The sequence below is a fragment of the Rutilus rutilus genome (assembly GCF_951802725.1).
Source record: "Rutilus rutilus genome assembly, chromosome: 15".
Classification (NCBI taxonomy): Eukaryota; Metazoa; Chordata; class Actinopteri; order Cypriniformes; family Leuciscidae; genus Rutilus; species Rutilus rutilus.
In genome coordinates, this window is record NC_140220.1 from 10,055,156 (window position 1) to 10,073,862 (window position 18,707).

Genomic DNA, 18,707 nt, shown 5'->3' on the forward strand with positions numbered 1-18,707 from the left:
AAGTTTTTCCTCCAACTTCTTCTTATAATAATTCTATTTCAATGCTTTTGTATTTGCCCGAGAAACTGAGACGGTCCTCACTGCAGAACACGAAATCCAGGGGGAGGAGTCGGATCCAGATCCAACTCCTCCCACCTTACATATACCTAAACCTACCCATCTCCACCCCTTAATCCCTAAACCCACCCCTAAACCTACCCATCTCCACCCCGATCCCTAAACCCACCCCTAAACCTACCCATCTCCACCCCTTAATCCCTAAACCCACCCCTAAACCTACCCATCTCCACCCCTTAATCCCTAAACCTACCCATCTCCACCCCCTGATCCCTAAACCCACCCCTAAACCTACCAATCTCCACCCCTTAATCCCTAAACCCACCCCTAAACCTACCCATCTCCACCCCTTAATCCCTAAACCCACCCCTAAACCTACCCATCTCCACCCCCTGATCCCTAAACCCACCCCTAAACCTACCAATCTCCACCCCCTGATCCCTAAAACCACCCCTAAACCTACCCATCTCCACCCCCTGATCCCTAAACCCACCCCTAAACCTACCAATCTCCACCCCTTAATCCCTAAACCCACCCCTAAACCTACCCATCTCCACCCCTTAATCCCTAAACCCACCCCTAAACCTACCCATCTCCACCCCCTGATCCCTAAACCCACCCCTAAACCTACCAATCTCCACCCCCTGATCCCTAAACCCACCCCTAAACCTACCCATCTCCACCCCCTGATCCCTAAACCCACCCCTAAACCTACCAATCTCCACCCCTTATATCTGGATCCAACTCCGCCCCCTGGATCTCGTGTACTGCAGTGAGGTGCTATTGGAGAAACTTTGCACTTCGCTAGCAAAAGCATAAAAATAATTATATTAATTAATAATTCATATAATAATAATAATATTTCAATGCTTTAGCATTTGCCCGAGAAACTTTCCCCTCGCAAAACTTTTGCGTTTGTGGCAAAAGCATTGCGTTCCCCAAGAAACTTTGTGTTCGCTAACAAAAGCATTGAAATGTAGTTGTTTCCTCCCACTTCATATTATTTCCATCACCAGTTTTGCATTCGCTCACAGCAAAGTTTCTCAGGGGGGATGGCAAAAACCTTATTATATTTCAAATATATATTCTTTCCCATCACCATGTTCCTTTAGGGGCTCTGTAATAACCCACTTATCTGCTTAACGTATATTCATTAGCCAAGCTGATAAGGCTTGTAACTATGCTGCTGCTGCAAAAAAAGAAATATTTATTTTTCTAACAAATGTGTGGGAATTTAATTTAAGGATTATTTGCAACGGATGGTTGCAACCTTCACAACCTTCAACCTTCACACCTCTGAGAGATTTTGTTTAAAAAAAATAAAATAAAAAGAAACATCATACCCCAAAACACTGTACTGGTTAAACAACCAGTAAAAACAAGAAAGATTTTTTTTTTTTAAATAATACAAAACATTTAAAAACTATTTCTATTATCATGTCCATTCCATACATATTACCGGAGTGTTTGTGACTGTGTGCAGGTAACAACACCAACAACAACAAAAAAAGAAGGAAATTGGATTGAATACAGTTCTTGTGAGCAGAATGGGAAGCTCTCTGATGCTCTGGTCCCTTGCGTATTTGCGCCTCTGGCAAAAAAAGCTTCTGTCTTCTCCTACAAAAGGGACAGTCAGTCTCCAAAACTACCACCACTATAGCACGAGGCACCGAGGTTTTCATCTCTCTGCCAAACACAATCCATTCACACTCCAGCTCTCAATGCTAGTGAAGATTCAGTCCGAAAATACAGCTCCCCCTCACATTTTCCTTGTATGCTTGAATATTTTTTTGTCTTCTAAAATGCTTGACGATAATTTGGGTAAAACATTCTTTAGCAAAGCTGATTTTGGTTCCTACTTAAAATTTCCACTAATAAAAATATGCAAGAAGATTTTTTTTTTGAATCTCTTTTAAATTTGACAAGGGCACCTACCCAGTTTTCCTCTAACACGGAAGTACAACTATAAATGTGTTTAATATACTGTACAGTTGACAATGTGCATTAAATAGTGTTTAAAAACGTCATGGGTGGAGGGAGGACGCGTGGAGGATAAAGCTGTAGTGTCTCAGATGCGGATCTGGTAGCCATCACTGAGAGTGCTGAGCTCTGCTGGCTTTCTGTCCAGCGCTGCTGGCCTGCAAATAAACATGTTTATGTTAGTTTCATTTTAGAGATTATTGTTGCATAATGACACATATGGCAAATCTTTTGGGTCATGGATTAGTTGTTTTAGAGCAGAATGAACCACCTCTGTAAAAAGAGAGTGTAAAAAGGCAAAAAAATTCGAATAAAAGATAAATATAAAAAATGTGATGCTAATATACTTCTGTTTATCATAACTGATGTGTGCGTTGATGAATGTTTATATGTGAATAAAAGCCTAAATTAAATCTGTTCATCATATAAAGCGATTGTGTCTCTTCCGAAAATATGGACTAAACCGCTCAATTCATATGGATTAGTTTTACGATCTCTTTATGAACCTTTTGAAATGTCAAAGCGGTAGTTGCGTAGCTGTCAATGGAGGGACAGAAAGCTCTCAGATTTCATCAAAAAGATCTTCATTTGTGTTCAGAAGATGAATGGAAGTCTTACGGGTGTGGAACAACAATGAGGGTAAGAATTTTCATTTTTGCGTAAACTAACCATTTAATATATTTTAAAATGAAATGTATTCCTGTGATGGCAAAGCTGAATTTTCATCATCATTACTTCAGTCTTCAGTGTCACATGATCCTTCAGAAATCATTCTAATATGCTGATTTTGTGCATTTATTTCATTATAAATGTCTTTACTGTCACTTATCTGACACTTTTCACTTATAAGATCACTTATCTTTACTGATCAATTTAGTTTAGTTTATTATTACAAGGACAATGCATATTAACGCATATAACGCATTAATGCATATGACAAGTCAAAAGATGCCAGAGTTTATGCCAATTTTACTGTCTTTACTGTTTTTTTACTGTAATTTATGCCAATTTTGACTGTCTTTACTTTACTTTACTGTTTAATATGCCAATTTAACACATCCTTTCTAAATAAATGTATTAATTAAAAGAAAAATCTTACTGACCCCAAACGTTTGAACAGTGGTCTGAAAACACTAAGTAATACAAATATTAAGGCCACAATCTTACATTAAAATGTTTTTATCATAGTAAATTCATCCTTCCATTTGAAGATATAGTCCCTGACAAATAAACCTACATAGTTACTTTTACTATTGAGTAGCTGACATTAGACATAATATGACCAGCTAATTTCTTTTTCTTTTTTTCACCAACAACTGTCTTTCTAACACCAAAAAGTGAATTAATACAAATCGCCACCTTGGAATTATAAAGTTCTATCTGCATTCTGAGCGATTTTGAGATATTGAGCATTCATTTTTGTTTGCATTCCATTCGACTTTGTAGATAGAACCTTTTTGTTTTCTAAATAAAAAGTTACAAAACATACACCACATAAAAATGTTAAGCACGCAGAATAGGAATATGTGAATAGCTCAATTTTGGCAAATATTTCAGATAGAACCTTATCATTTCAAGGTGATGAAATATTGAACATTTGAAGTGCTTTTACATGAATGCAAGCTGTGGACCAGAACTAACTGTTGCATTGGTCTAGTTTAAATCTTACTTGATCTTTCCCACGAGTTTGTTTCCTAAGATAAATCACAATAATGTTCAACCTCCACCTTCAGTCCTGCTGAGAACACACAGTGTTGCTGAAGAACCAAGCGCTTCATCACAGACCTCCAGCACAGCAGTAACTGTAGTTGCCTTTAAAGGTCCATCACATTCTCTCTTCCACCATTCACTTTTATGCTACTACTCTTGTGAAATAATCAATAAGCCTCCATGTTCTTTTGACTGATGCTGGTTATTTGAAGCAGGTGCTTCAGCGTCAGGCGATCAATCGCACAGCAGTGGCAGATCCTCTACGCTCCAGCTCTACCTTTTACATAACAGACTAAGAATGAATGTTTCTTAGGCAAAAAAACACATCAGTGTTACCAAACAAATGTAAATTGATTAGTCACTGTAGTCACCACGACGACAACAGCTATGACTAGTCAAAACAAACAAACTTTAATAACTCAACCCTATGGCACAAAGCTATAATTATTTTTTAGGCCAATGTTCGAAATATATAATTATATAGCTTATTTTTTCACAACGCACTACTTTTTTGACATGAAAACTGAAGAACAACCTTCAGGAAGATCATCACATTGTGAACAGTCCAAACTCTGTGGGTACAAGATGTACAAAGTCGGCATTGAAAGCGTTTGTCCACATTTTACGTGGACATCTGAGGACGACTGAAAGGGGGAGACGGAGGAGGCGGGGGTGAGCCTGTAGACAAGCAAACATCCTGTGTGTTAGAAATAGCCCTGAGTGGAGATAATGCACTTTGACAGCGAGGGGACTCAGGAAAAGGGCAGGAGCAGATCTGTTGTACCAGAGCTAAATTTCATTTTCCCTGTGGAATTTCCCGTTCACTCAACAGACTTCATGTGGAAAGTCTGGAGAGGATCAGATGCATATTTTCATCTTATCTTCTGGGCATTTCATATCTTTATTAATTAGAGATGCCCAAACCGGATTTTCCAGTGAAAACTACGGACTTTTCTCTGGTGGCGTATTCCGCCCCTTTCTGATAATCGACTACAAGCTCACATTCAGATCTGCGTCCATCCAATAAACTACTGTTGCAGAGAACCAAGACTTCACCCTACATATATATATATATATATTTTTGTCTCACTCAGATGTATGTCGCAAAATGGAAGTAAAATATGGAAGAAATCCTGTCGCTACTTCCATTTAATTGCAACATTAAAGAAATATTAAAATAATACCTAAAATTTTTATTCTCTAATTATTTACTCACCTTCATGTTGTTGCAAAGCCATACACTGTTATTTCCTCCATAGAACACAAAAGTACACAAAAAGTCTCTTGCCAATACAGTACAATAACAGTTTTACACAAGTTGTTCCACAAACAAACTTATCATATGGTTTCAGTATACTTCATACAGACTACTATATATATATATATATATATATATATTGTAGTCTGTATGAAGTATACTGAAACCATAGCCTCTAAGTGCCATCTGAAATTTTCTTCTAGAATGATCATTTTTGTTAAGCTCGTATATTTAATATAAATATATATATTGTCAGTGTTGGGAGTAACGCGTTACAAAAGTAATTAATTACTGTAATGCATTGCTTTTTGCTGTAACGCGGTAATGTAAGGCATTACAGGGGGGAAAAATGTAATATTTTACTCGGTACAAATGTCAGTAACGCGCGTTACAAGCAGTTAACCTGGAATAAAGTGGTAGTTTTTTTTTCCTTCATGCAAATTCGCCAAAATCACCGCGAGATCAGCAGAGGAGAAACGTCCGCGCAAAATGTTTCACTCCGTTTCCATGGCAACTCTGCGCCGCGGCCGCTCCAGTGTTTGAAAAATAGACAGTATGGGTTTGAAAGCGACATGAATGTTCAAAGTTCACGCGCACGGCCATTGATTAAACCACGTCAAAATCATGCAGCATTTACAAACATCTAGAATTAGAACATTACTTAAATAAAAATCTCATTAATATTACATTATACATTTAAAACTGATTTTGGAGATCTATGACTCGTTCATAGACCAAATGGCCTATGCCCACACTACTGCAGTCACTCACAATAATAATTAAAATAAAATAAAAATATTTGGCTTAGTTATTATTCATTAGTTATTTTTATTTTTGCTAAAGTTTAACCCTAAAGTTTACCCCGGGCTTAAAGTAAAAAGATTTCTGTACCATGCGTCCATGCAAAGTACCATGGTAATATTTGAGGTACCAAGGTTATATCTGAGGAAGTATGTACCATGGTAATATGTACGGCAGAATGTACCATGGTTATATCTGAGGTACTAGGGCATGTACCATGGTAAATCTGAGGTACCATACTATGTACCATAGTAACATACTGTACAGTATAGTACTTCAGATATTATCATGGTACCATGATAATATCTGAAGTACTATAAAGTATGTACCATAGTTATATCTGAGGTACTATGGTATGTACCATGGTAGGTACCACGGTAAATCTGAGGTACCATACTATGTACCATAGTAACATCTACAGTACCATGCAATGTACCATGGTACCATGATAATATCTGAAGTACTATATAGTACCATGGTTATATGTAAGGTACCATGGTACTACCATAGTACTACTATGGAATACCATGGTACTACTATGGTATACCATGGTATGTACTATAGTACATCATAGTAAAATTTCTTATGGGTCCAAGCTCAGTCGGATACCACATCACCTTCTACTGGATGTGTAATGAGCTAATTGAGCATCATAAGCTACATTTAGATTGCCAAATCCATATTTGCAGTTATTTGGGTGAGAGTAACTTAAAAGTAATGCAATAGTAGTGTAATGCCTTACATTTTAAATACAGTAATATTGTAATGTAACGAATTACTTTGAAATGACAGTAATAAGTAATAAATAACGCATTACAGTTTCGAAGTAACTTGCCCAACACTGTATATTGTCCCTTTGGAGTTCCGACAGCAGTGGTTACTATAGTTACTTGAAAAAAGTTACATGACGTTACATCTAAATGAGTTACAGAGAAAAGTTAGTAAAGTTAGAGAAAAAGAGTAAATAGAGTAGAGTAAATAAGTAAATAATAAATCGGAGTAGAAAAAAAAAACATAATAATGTGACTTATTTTCCAAATAACATTTCAGACACTATTTTTTATTTTTCTTAGTACAAATAACTATATATGCCTTTTAAATTTTAGGATGGGCTTCCCTTGCATGAGGATGATCATATTTGGAAGTCCGTGGCATCTAAAAGACTGAAAACCCCTGTCCTATGAGGTTGAGTAAATAATGACAGAATATTCATTTTTGGGTGAACTATCACTTTAAGAGGTGTATTTGTATAAGAGGTGTTGTATTTGTTTAAGATGTTTCCTTTTGAGAGCTTCAGTGACTGTCACATGCTGCAGGTTTTATCACAGTGGCAAAACTGCAGAACTGAGGGGAGAGCAATTCATTTCATAACTTCAGAATTCTTCCCACTGTAAGTGAATTAACAAACTCATCTGCCAAGAGATGCGTGTGTGGTGTGCTGTGCAGTTCTTCTGTGTAATTGAGGGTGATGCTGACGTTAAACGGGTGGTGTGTTTCAGCAGCTGAAATGTGTGGGGCTCAGTAATTAACATCTCAGAGCATGTGACAGGAAGGTGCTGGAAGGAAACAGCAAAAATAGCTTCGAACGGGAAGCAAGAGGACCACAGATCTGCAGTCTAACCTTTCGGTATCATTTCATGGCATGTCATCTGAGAGGTGCATTAGATTGGCTAAATAATTACAGCATTGTAATACACAACAATCAAGAGTTCTTTTTTAGACATCAGTGCATGCGATTAAACAAAACTCACGGGCTCAAGCTAGAACACAGAGGGGACGTTGCTGTGGTATTTTTAAATTGCTTAACACAAACATATGCTAGATGAGCATCTTTGACGATCATTGTCTTGCATCCTTTTAAGACATATCACTTACTTGAGCACTTAAGTAAAAAAGTTTTGATTTAATTAATTTCATTTAGCGTGTCAGTCCTAAAAAGGAACATTTATACCAACTACAACAAAAACACCCAAATCTACAAAACTGAAAATAGTACAAAGACTTGAATCATTTACATGAACCATCTTAATGAACCGATTCACTTGAATCAACTGGACTTTCCATCACTACATATTAGGGGTGTAACGATTCGTTTTAACAATGATTTGATTCGTATCGCGATTCGTGGTTGTCGATACGATTCAAGGACGATATTGGTTCATTTAGAACGATACGATCCGAAACGATTCAGTGACCTGAAATCGATTCAGTGACTTTTTAGCCAAAAATTCTTGTAAGGGAATCAGGTATCAATTAATTATGGATATAAACAAACAAGTAAACAACAATTAATTTCAAATTCACATTTTATTTGAATAAAGTAGGACTGCACGATTATGACAAAAATTATAATTGTCGATTATTCCCTTGAAATTGTAATTGCGATTATTAATTACGATTATCACAACATTGAATGATGTTTTGAATAGTTTGGGCATGGGACCCACATTTCCCCATGGTCATCAAGCCGCCACCCACCTTTTTAGGAATTATATAGGCCTATTATAATACATTTGATTTGTTAACACAAAAATTGTTGACACACAAGTTCTGTCCCCCTTTACTTAACATACAAAACAAATTGTAAGAATATGACAAATACTGATAAACAGTAGGCACTGCGAGGTTAAGCTATTAAATAGCAGTCCCAAACTAGTTTTTGTTAATACAATCTTGTTATGAGCCACCACAGTCATATAAAAATATACAAAATAACCAGTAAGTGGCATTTTGTTATGGAAACAAACAACAATTAGGCTACCATGGTGATACACAATACTTAGAAGAACTGGTAAAGAAACATGGAAACTGCTCCTGATAAATAGCAACACACATGACGTACCAATAACGTAATTTATTGGTATTTTACTTTTATTTCTTAACTTACTAATTTACGACGTTGCATTCTCGTATGTCTTTTGCACTTTAGTGAAGTGATGCGCGCTACTGCAGTACAGCGGCTGAGAGACAGGAAAGTCCGTTTTTCTGAGGTGACTGAGAGACTTTGCGCTGCTTGTTGTCTTTGCGCTGCTGCTGGCGCGTCACGCATGGCGACGACGTCACAGATAGGCAGACTGAATCGAGTAACGTTTAACGCTTTTATCATTAAAAGTGCTAAGAAAAAACATCCATATAAAGTCTGACGTGCTTAAATCCAATGCGTTATTTCCTAGTATCGATACAATCGATTCATTACATTTTAAAACGATGTTAGATCGATATATGTCGTCCGGAAGACCAACTTGCCGAGCACAGATCGATGTAGTTGGATCGTAGGAATATAAATCGATACATCGATGTAGTTGATGAATCGGTACACCCCTACTACATATGATCATTAGACCATATATATCAAGACGAACTGATTAACTAAAATGGAAAGTCTGATTGGTTCAATAAATGCGTGGATTCCTATTGAAAATTCGCTGAAATTTTTTAAATGTGACCGCGCCATTAGTTTCTCCCTAACACACACAAACTAAAGCACACTGGCTTCAACATAATCCATTGCATCAGAGGATAAAGTTACATCATCAGACGCTGAGCTCTGAAATGCTAAAACACAACAGGACCTGCTGATTATCACTGTATGCTCATATGGAAGGATTATTCATGGATTCATTTGAGCGTGATATGTCAGTGAGGCCCGCATCCACCACAGCTGTTGCATTGGACTCACATCCTATTAGAGTGAGTGCCAACCCAGTGTAATGCCTGAGGGCAGTTGTACTGACAGGAGAGGGCGTTTAAAATGCCACTTTGCTTAAATAACTAGTCCTAACTCCCTGCGCTACATCTTTTTTCCACAGCTTAGGGATCCCTTTGTGTTTATGTCTTGCTAAAACAGCCACTTCTTTTTAGAAAGGAAGCTTTGCTATCTATCACTGTCACTTTTTATGACTCTGCTCCTAGTAGATACAGAGCACTGCCAATATTTCCCAGGGGCTTATTTCCTCAACACCACAAACAAAAGCAGCTCGAGTTCTCCCTTGTAAGGTGATCAGCAGTGCTAAAAGGGGTTTTCTGGTCCACTCAGCTTGATAAAAGAGTTGCTCCGCTAGTACTTGTGCCGAAGTCAACTGCCTGGACGAGAAGAACAGGGTCCTGCTTTGGAAACATGAGACCCTGCAAACCGTATGCTGCTAGAGGAGATTAGTCAACGAATTACCACCAGCTGTTTCGCAGCGTCACCATCACAACTCTAATGAGAATGCACCGGGTTAAGGCCACTGCATGAACATGAAACATGAGCAGACAATGTGTCGTCTTCAGTAACCTTAGTGACTGCTACAAAAGCTTACGAAGTGTCTACAAATGTCAAGGAGTGTTCACACTGAATGCGATTTGAAGTGGAAAAGTGTCAAAATTGCTTATTTTCAAAGAAGAGTTGGAATTTTGTTGTAAAATATACACTGGAAGTGAGCATGAAGAATCATTTCCACACATGAATAAAGATCTTGACCACAAAATGATGCACCTCTTGATGGAAATAAATGTTGTGATGTTATTTCCATCAAGAGGTGCATTCATTTTTGGTCAAGATCTTGTATTGAGTCAAGCACTCTGTAAAGTCTCCTCCAGCACATCCCAAAGACTTTCAATGAATTAAAGGTCTGGACTTAATCAGAGGTGCCAATTTATGTGTGAAAATGATTAACTCCCAACTATTCTTTCACAATTTGATCCTGATGAATCTTGACATTGCCATCGTAGAATATGGCCATGGTGTGTCTTCCTACATGGTTGTTTAAGAAATGAAAAGCTACACACTCCATCAATTAGGGTTAGAAGAACTGTTGCCAAACATACAATAAGCTAGAAACATAATCACTGCAATAATGATAGACTCTTAAGCATTTGCCTATTTAAATCCAAACTGCGACTTTTTTTTTCCTTTTCTTTTTTGCCGAGCAGTGTCATGACAACTCTTGGGAGTGTTTGGCATGGTAATGGATATGACAGTGTTGATATGCTTGGTCTTGGCGGAATAGATATTCTAGGCTGCTGCGTTCAAGGATCAACAAACATGTCTGAGATTGGACACAGCGCAAAAAAAAAATGTTCATACTTCACCGCAACATCTGCTGTTGATAATATTCGCTAACATTGCAATCTGAATTTGCTATAGGCTACATGCTGCTGTTGAACAAAAGTACTAAGAATTGCTGTAAGCTTTTGAAATATGCGAATACAAAAACCGAACCGAGAGTTAACATGCCAGCAATGTTCTGTCACTGTATCCTCATAGAAACTAGATTTTCTATGAGGCACCCAAAAAATAAAGATGACTAAAAATGTGTCAACATTTAATAAATGAACCCCAAAGTAATTACTTCTAAAGCTTCCATGGCCAGATGCAAGTCATGACGAGTCACTGCCGATAATCCACTAACAGCTTACGACTGCATTTATACTTATTTTCTTGACAGAGACTTTTCTACCAAGCGACTTTCACACAAGTGGATGTATTTCACAACATCAAAGTGTCCATTACTTACGATTTGTCTCTTCTGTGGACATGTTGGCGTCTTTGGGGACTGCTGGCTGATCGGCGGCGCGGTGATAAAGACTTGCCTCGGCTTCGTTCTTTGATTGGAGACTGAGCGCTGGACGACTTGAGGATCTGTAATAAAACCCAGTTGTTTTAAAACTTTCATAGATTCCATACATTTCATATTCATTATTTTTATATTTGTGAATATATTATGCAAATGAAATTAAAAGGTCAAATTATATATAGCGGCATGAGGTAATACAGATCATTTTTATCTTCATGAAATAAAAGATTTCAAGGCAATTAGAATAAAAAAAAGGGCTCGAAATCTTCAAGGTGGTAAAAGGCAAGCTGAGAAACTAAGAGATGAGGAATACTGCCTATCATCAGCCCAACAGGGATCCGGTGCAAGAAAATGACAAATCTACAATCTTTTTTCACACCACAGGGAGCAAACGCTGAATCGCTCTCACTGTGTTTTCTCATTAGTGAGTGCATCACAAATAAACCTAGCGTTATGAAAGACTCCACATTACGTTCATTAACTTGATGACGTTCATTAACTTCATTATGCTACTAGACAACAGTTGTCCCAATCTCTCAATCACTCGATATATTGTGCTTTCCGCACATGAGCAGCACAAGCGATGAGGGGTAACTTGACATTGCAATGTTCTCAATTGTTGTAGTTGATTTTTAGAATGAGATTCATAATGAGTGACTCTATCGGCTCCATGCTGATGATGCCAGATGCTGGGTTTTCGGTACATCAAGAAACTCTTTCAAGATGGATTGCCAAAGTCAATTTTGATTTCATGTTGTCTTAAATGCACAATCAATTTCTGCAAACAGACATATATTTATGTCCATGACTCAAAGATGACTAGTTTAATAATTAGTTAGTCAAAAAGACTTTAAAAAAAGAAACAAGAAAGCATTCTGAAAATGCACATTCTATCTTGAAGGGAAAAGTATATATATATATATATATATATATATATATATATATATATATATCAGTGGGGATTTCTTTAAGACTGCAAGGGAAGCTCGGCTTCCCCTATAATGTCAAAAATTGAATGGTCAAATATGTACTATTGTGTTAACATTTTATTGACTAAATATGCGTTAGAAAACGTTCATCTCAAAGACGAGTAAGTTCAGAATCAGTTACATAGAGCAGGTCGGCTGACTTGATTTCCTTCTCATACATTCCCGTAGCGTCAGTGTATTTCCCTGTTGAAGCCCAGCGTCCATTGACTTCAATGGGGCTGCTTTGAACAGTTTTTTTCAGCGCTTCGAAACTAGACGGTCATTGGATAAATGCTGCGATTATGTCTCGCCCACGGACGCTCAGCGTCTCTGGGGGTGAATGGAGGAGTGGGCTGGCCTGGACTCCGGGCTTCTGCGTGATGATTGGAGGGGTCTGTCGAAAGGCTGCATCTCCTTTTGATTGCCAGCGGTTTAACACAATAAAAGTCGCTGATGCTGAAGCTATTCGAGCTCAGTCCCATCGCGAATTTTGCGAGTGTAGTCGAAAGACAAACTGCTGCAACCTATTTCTTGGTATTTGCTTGTCGAAATTGCTAGCGAATTTTCATTATACATTTCACACAATTATACATTTATACCTTTATTATATTATTACTTATTACATTTTTTATATTATTATTAGTAGGCTAATAATAAAACAAATATTATTAAAATAATTAAAAAATATATTATCAGTAGTAGTATTATTATACTATTACATTTATACAATTATGTTTAACTCTGCTAGCCACTGAGAGGACACTGGTCAAGTCACTGGAAAATACACCAAGTTGGTACAGTCACAGAGCATTTTCTTGAAAAGGAATGTAGAATTTACGTATGGACAATTTTTTATGATGTAGCCCGAAAATGAGCTTCCCCTCTTTGAAAGACCAGCAGCCGCCACTGAGATATATATATATATATATATATATATATATATATATATATTTTTTTTTTATATATACATACACATTCCTATCACATGCTCTAAGATGTTCATATAGCTTAAACATTAAAGACTAATTGCAAAAACATTTAGGTTTTAAAAAAGGTCCCACATTTTTTTTTAACATCCATAAAAACATGCATTCCTTTCAAACATCCAGAGCGCAATTTCCACTCTCTGCTCACACCATTCATGGAAACTATGTCACAGCTGACTGCGGTCAAGTCAAGGCCGCATCTGAGAAACTGGGAGCACATGACCTACTTTTTACTGTCTACATGATAAACATGTCCCATAGTACACTCACACAGATGATCTCAGGCAAGTCTGCAACTCTTCAAGAGACATCCAAGGACAAATATGAACTCTGCTGATCCAGTCATAACTGAACCAGGGTAAAACATAAATGTTTACTTAAAAAAAACACAGAGTACAGGCAAGCGTGATTTTTTTATGTGGCTCCACCTCACACAGGAAGTCTGACCTTATTTAGTTCCCACTGAATTAGCTTAGTTTTTGAGATGGACATTTGCGTTGCGATCGAAATCGCGTACTGTCTGAGAAGGTACTACATTTGAATTTGAATTTACTTTGCGACTGTTAAAAAAGTATGCTCTATATATAGCATGAATATGGGTAGTATGAATGAAATTCGGACGTACTACATCCGCCATGTTGTTACTGTTACGTGACCTACCAGCGTCAGTTGGGTCGCTTCACTTTCATTCATAAATCCCCTCCAATGGCCTGACGGGATAGTAAAGTGTCCATCGAATGCACACTTCTGAATCTTGGTGCAAGTAGTAGGTCATCCAGGGACTTTTCGCCCACTGTTTTTCAAATACTATGTATTCCGACATACTACTCTTTTGGCGTAATGTTTTTCGCATACTATATAGTAGGGAAGTATTCAATTTTGGATGCAGTGTAGGTCTCGGTTCCAAAACCTAAGATATGTCATTTTGGCAAAATTTAAGGCAGCATAATTATTAATATCAATAATATATTCATAAAATATCTATATCATATAATATCTATAATATGCTTATAGAAAATATCAATAATATATTATAGTTACGATATTTTGATAAAAATAAATAAAAAATGTAAAATGGGTAAATCTTAGCCATGTTATTAACTATTAACAAAGTAATTTTAGTAACTAAAACTACTGTCAAGCTAAAACCTTAAAAACATTTTCATTACTTAAAATAAAATAAACATTAAACATTAAATAAAATATAACTAAACGTATTTTATTTCAGCTAGTTGAAAGGCCACTTTTCTCATTTTCTTTTAGTTTAAGCTGAAGTACTAAAATAACTAAAACTAAATAAACTATGACAAAAAAAATTATTAAAACTATTTACTATATTTATATACTACTATTAACTATTTACAAACACTATACATACATGTAAAAAAAAGACAAAAACACAACAACATTACTAAATTTTAACTAAAATTAAAATGAACACAGAAAAGATACTAATTTAAACTAATTTAAAATATTAACAAAAAAATACAATTGTACATCAATGATACAAAAATAAAAATTGTATTGACTCACCTTCATCCTCATGTCACGGCCGTGCTTCTCCAGCTCTTTGCGCGTGTCTTCATGGCCCTGCTTGCAGGCGTTGATCACCAGATAGTTCCACTCAATAGGCTGGAAAACGTGCGGATTATGGGGCACGTACAGGCCGATCTTGATCTTCTTCATGGTGTGCTGGTAGCGGCGGTACGAGTCTTCAAAGTCGAACACCAACTCGCTGAGCGTACGAAAGCTCAGAGATCTGTCCATAAGGTCAGCACGCCGGCTCATACCCAGGGTGCCGTAGCGGCCGTTACAGTAAACGCCCAGCACCACGTGATGGAAGTGGTGTCCGGAGAACTGGGTCTTAAAGCTGATGGGGAACCGCTCCACAGAGGTCAGACCGTTGGTTAGGTAGCTAACGGCAATAGGGTCAAGGATTTTATTAACAGTACGGTTTCGTTAACGTTCATTTGTGATGGGTTTACTCAAGACAGGTTGGAAACATTCAGAATCATTTTCAAGCTCAGAAAAAGCAGCTGCTTGAGAATGAGGTGATAATTAAATGCCAAATTGATTTTTATCAATTCAGGAGGATACCGAAGTGTTTCATGAAAAATACCAAATCCTCTCAACTTAATGTGAACTATTGATTTTTCAAATCTGATTTGTCTTTGTGCTTTCAGTAAGTTTGGTTATGGTCACACTTCCTGAAAATCAATCAGTGTTGTGAATCAGGCAATGAATTAACAACTCTTTTCATTTAAAACTCACTTAAGATATGTAACAGCTCAAATTTGTGTATATTCTCAGAACCGATACCCAGACTGAAAGCTTAATAGCGTTTATTCTTTTAAAATAACGTAAAGTGGTGCTTCCAAACTAAATTTTGGCAATTCAGAGTGTAACCATTTGTGCTACAGTCATAAATGAGAAAATGACACATCCAATTATGTGTTTTGTTGAGGAGTGTTGTTACTTTTTTGAACAATCAGGTGAAATATGAGAAATAATCCTATAGATTTACAATGAGGTACTCAAATCATATCTAGCCACTCGCTACCACTCTTAACACCCTAGAAACTGCATAACAATGCCATAGCAACCACTCTAGCATTGTGGTGATGACCACTTTTGCAACAAGAACACCCTAGCACTGGCCTAGCAACCACTCAGAATTCACTAACAACCACATAACACTCTGAAGGCATTGGATGTTGCATAGCAACACCCTGGCAACCACTCATAACACTCTGGCATGTTGGAAATTACTTCTGCATGTAAAAGCGCCAACAAGAACACCCTAGCAATACCCTAGCAACCATCCAGAACCTCCTAGCAACTACATAGATTTACAATGTAGGCATTAGAAGCTACATGGCAACACACTAGCAACCACATAACTCTCTCTAATTGTGGCAACAACATTTGCATGGCAAGCAGCAACAAGAAAGTCAACTTTATTAATACAGTGCAAGTTTTAGAAAGCATAAATAAATAAAACAGTGAAGGAAATTCTAGGTCTAATTGTGGTTGGGAAACTTTTTGTAAATAATATTAGAATTAAAATATGCACACATGTATTTTTATTTGTCGAAAATGGAAATGTTTCTTGTCTTGTCACACTCAGTTAGACGAGTTTTTTTCAATTTTCAATTTAAAACTATTTGAGAAAAAGTCAACTTTATTTAAATAATGCCTAATACAATACAGATTTTTTTTCAAAGCAACTTTACAGTGATAACAGGAAAATGATTCAATTATCCAAACCGTTAAAGGTATAGTGGAGGATTTTCTTTTTCCGGGTGGATCATCAAGACTATTGGTCCTCCTAGTTGTCAATCATTCTGGTGATATGTTTACGTAAGGCCGTCGTACGTGCTCGTCCCTAGGTAGTTTTCGCTTTCTACGCATGCGCACTTTCAGGTGTATATGTGTGGTGAGCCGTTTATACTGTCTATGGTGGTGAGCTACGGTTTCAGACATTCATTGAAGCTCGCCGTTCTCACCGGGTTTTTTCAAAATGTCTGAGGGTCGCAAGAGAAAAAGTGTCTACGAATTGTATGACAAGAAGAGAAAGGCCTCTGAAGAAAGAAACAAGACCAGAGTGTTTTTGGGAGAATATTTCACACGCTGGCGTGCGCTAAAAGCACAGGTTGGGCTTCCCACTGATGCCTCAGTCACGAAGTTTCTACTCGACAGGTAAAGTTTGGCATGCTATTTGGAGAAATCCATTTAAAAATCACTGCTAGTAAAAGTTAATGTAAGCTATGATTAGCGATGCTAGCCCTGGCACAAGTCACGCAGCAACTTGTAAACAGAGCGTGCACGAGGAGAACTAGGCTCGTGCATGCTCTCTCGTGCACACGTTTAATAGGCGTTCCCTCTCGGGAGCAGGTCGAGTGTTGCGCATGTGCATTTTTTCAAAAAGTGGAGAGGGCGGTTCTTTTCTAAAATTCGGGAAAATCCTCCACAATACCTTTAATTTTTGGCTGTCCAGCAGCTCTTTAAAAGAAACCAGTGTCATTGTTCAGCTGAAGTCAGTTCAGGTGTTGATTTCAGTTCCTTAGTAAAGACCAATTGTTAAATTAGTTCATTTTATTCTATAAAGCAGTTCTGCAAAAAAAGGTCGAGTAGTTTGCATCACTGGATTTTACTGTCAGTTGTTTAACATTTCACAAACAAACTCTAACAATAATATAAAAAGCCAAACATCTCAAGTCAAACAAAAACCTTCTGATTCCATGAAGTTGCAGGGACGCGATTGAAGTTGGTCAGCAGACACTCGACTAGACTAGCCTTCCCCTCAGGCTTTTCCTTCTCTCTGCCTGATCTCTTCTGTAGTCTTATGTAAGCGATCAGTGCTCACTGCGGCATGGCAGGAGTCACCAGGCTGTGAGTCAATCTGCAGGGTTCACACCAGGATTCTTCTTCAACCAGGGACAAAAAAAGACTACTTTTTGACCTTACTGACATCAATCACATCAGTAAACTGAGTGGTGTTTGTTTTAGGGTATCCATGATGTAATTTAAGAACTAGAGTACAAACAAACTGGAAAGAGATTGGCATGATTGCTGTTCTCCTTTCTGATGCTAATTTTGAATTCATGTGGCCTTGACGTTGCTAAAATGAGGAATTGATGCTTTACAACCACCCTTTAAATGAATCATTATCGTCACACTTGTCAGTAAACAGTGCGCCGGTGCCGTTTTGCTGTTGGGTCCGACACAAGCAGCCAAGAGCACATACCACAGATCTGTTGAACCATGTGTGTCTAACAACACAACGCAGCGTCCTGGAACCGCTTCGTTTTTTGCCATCTGCCTTTCAAAGACAATCACCAGCACAATATGCTTGTAGTCTATATTACACAAGCATATTCATCTATTTATCAAAGACTCCAGTGGTCCACAAAAAGAAAATCAGTTTTCACAATTCTACACTACAAAATGTCCTCTTAAAACTTGTTTTCCATTAAAATATCTAAAAATCCTTTAAAAACAATATAAATCAAATACAACAAGATACATTAAAATTGTTACATTTTAATATACTTTTGTTCAAATTTATCTTGTTTCAAGTTTTGTTTTGTTTTTTAGAAATTTTTATATGGTTCCAGTTTGATTATGTAAAGCAAAAAAAAAATTTGCCTTAGGAATACTGTGCACTGATGAATCGTATATAAAAAGTCCAGAGACACAGAGAAAGCAAATAAATTCGATTTTGATCTCTTCAAAAGAAGGATTGTTAACTGTAGCCCTTTATTTCTTTTTGTAGTATTTTGGTCACGGCCCGATTGAAAATGAACTCCAGGGCGGTTCGGTTGAGGTGAGAAAGCAATCCGACTCAACGGACCAACAAACTAAGAGGTATCATAATTCATAATGGAAA

General features: G+C 37.3%; 1 protein-coding gene across 1 annotated transcript in view; it reads right to left on the reverse strand.

Annotated features, from left to right (window-relative positions):
• Positions 1-1,835: 1,835 nt before the first annotated feature.
• vash2 (vasohibin 2) overlaps positions 1,836-18,707 on the reverse strand; it is a 31,527-nt gene continuing 14,655 nt past the window's right edge. Inside the window, exons 5-7 of the mRNA XM_084433039.1 lie at positions 14,852-15,233; positions 11,305-11,429; positions 1,836-2,195 (exon numbers count right to left, since the gene is read on the reverse strand). Coding sequence (XP_084289165.1) covers positions 2,126-2,195; positions 11,305-11,429; positions 14,852-15,233 — 577 coding nt within the window. The 3' untranslated portion in view covers positions 1,836-2,125. The remainder of the gene's footprint in view (positions 2,196-11,304; positions 11,430-14,851; positions 15,234-18,707) is intronic.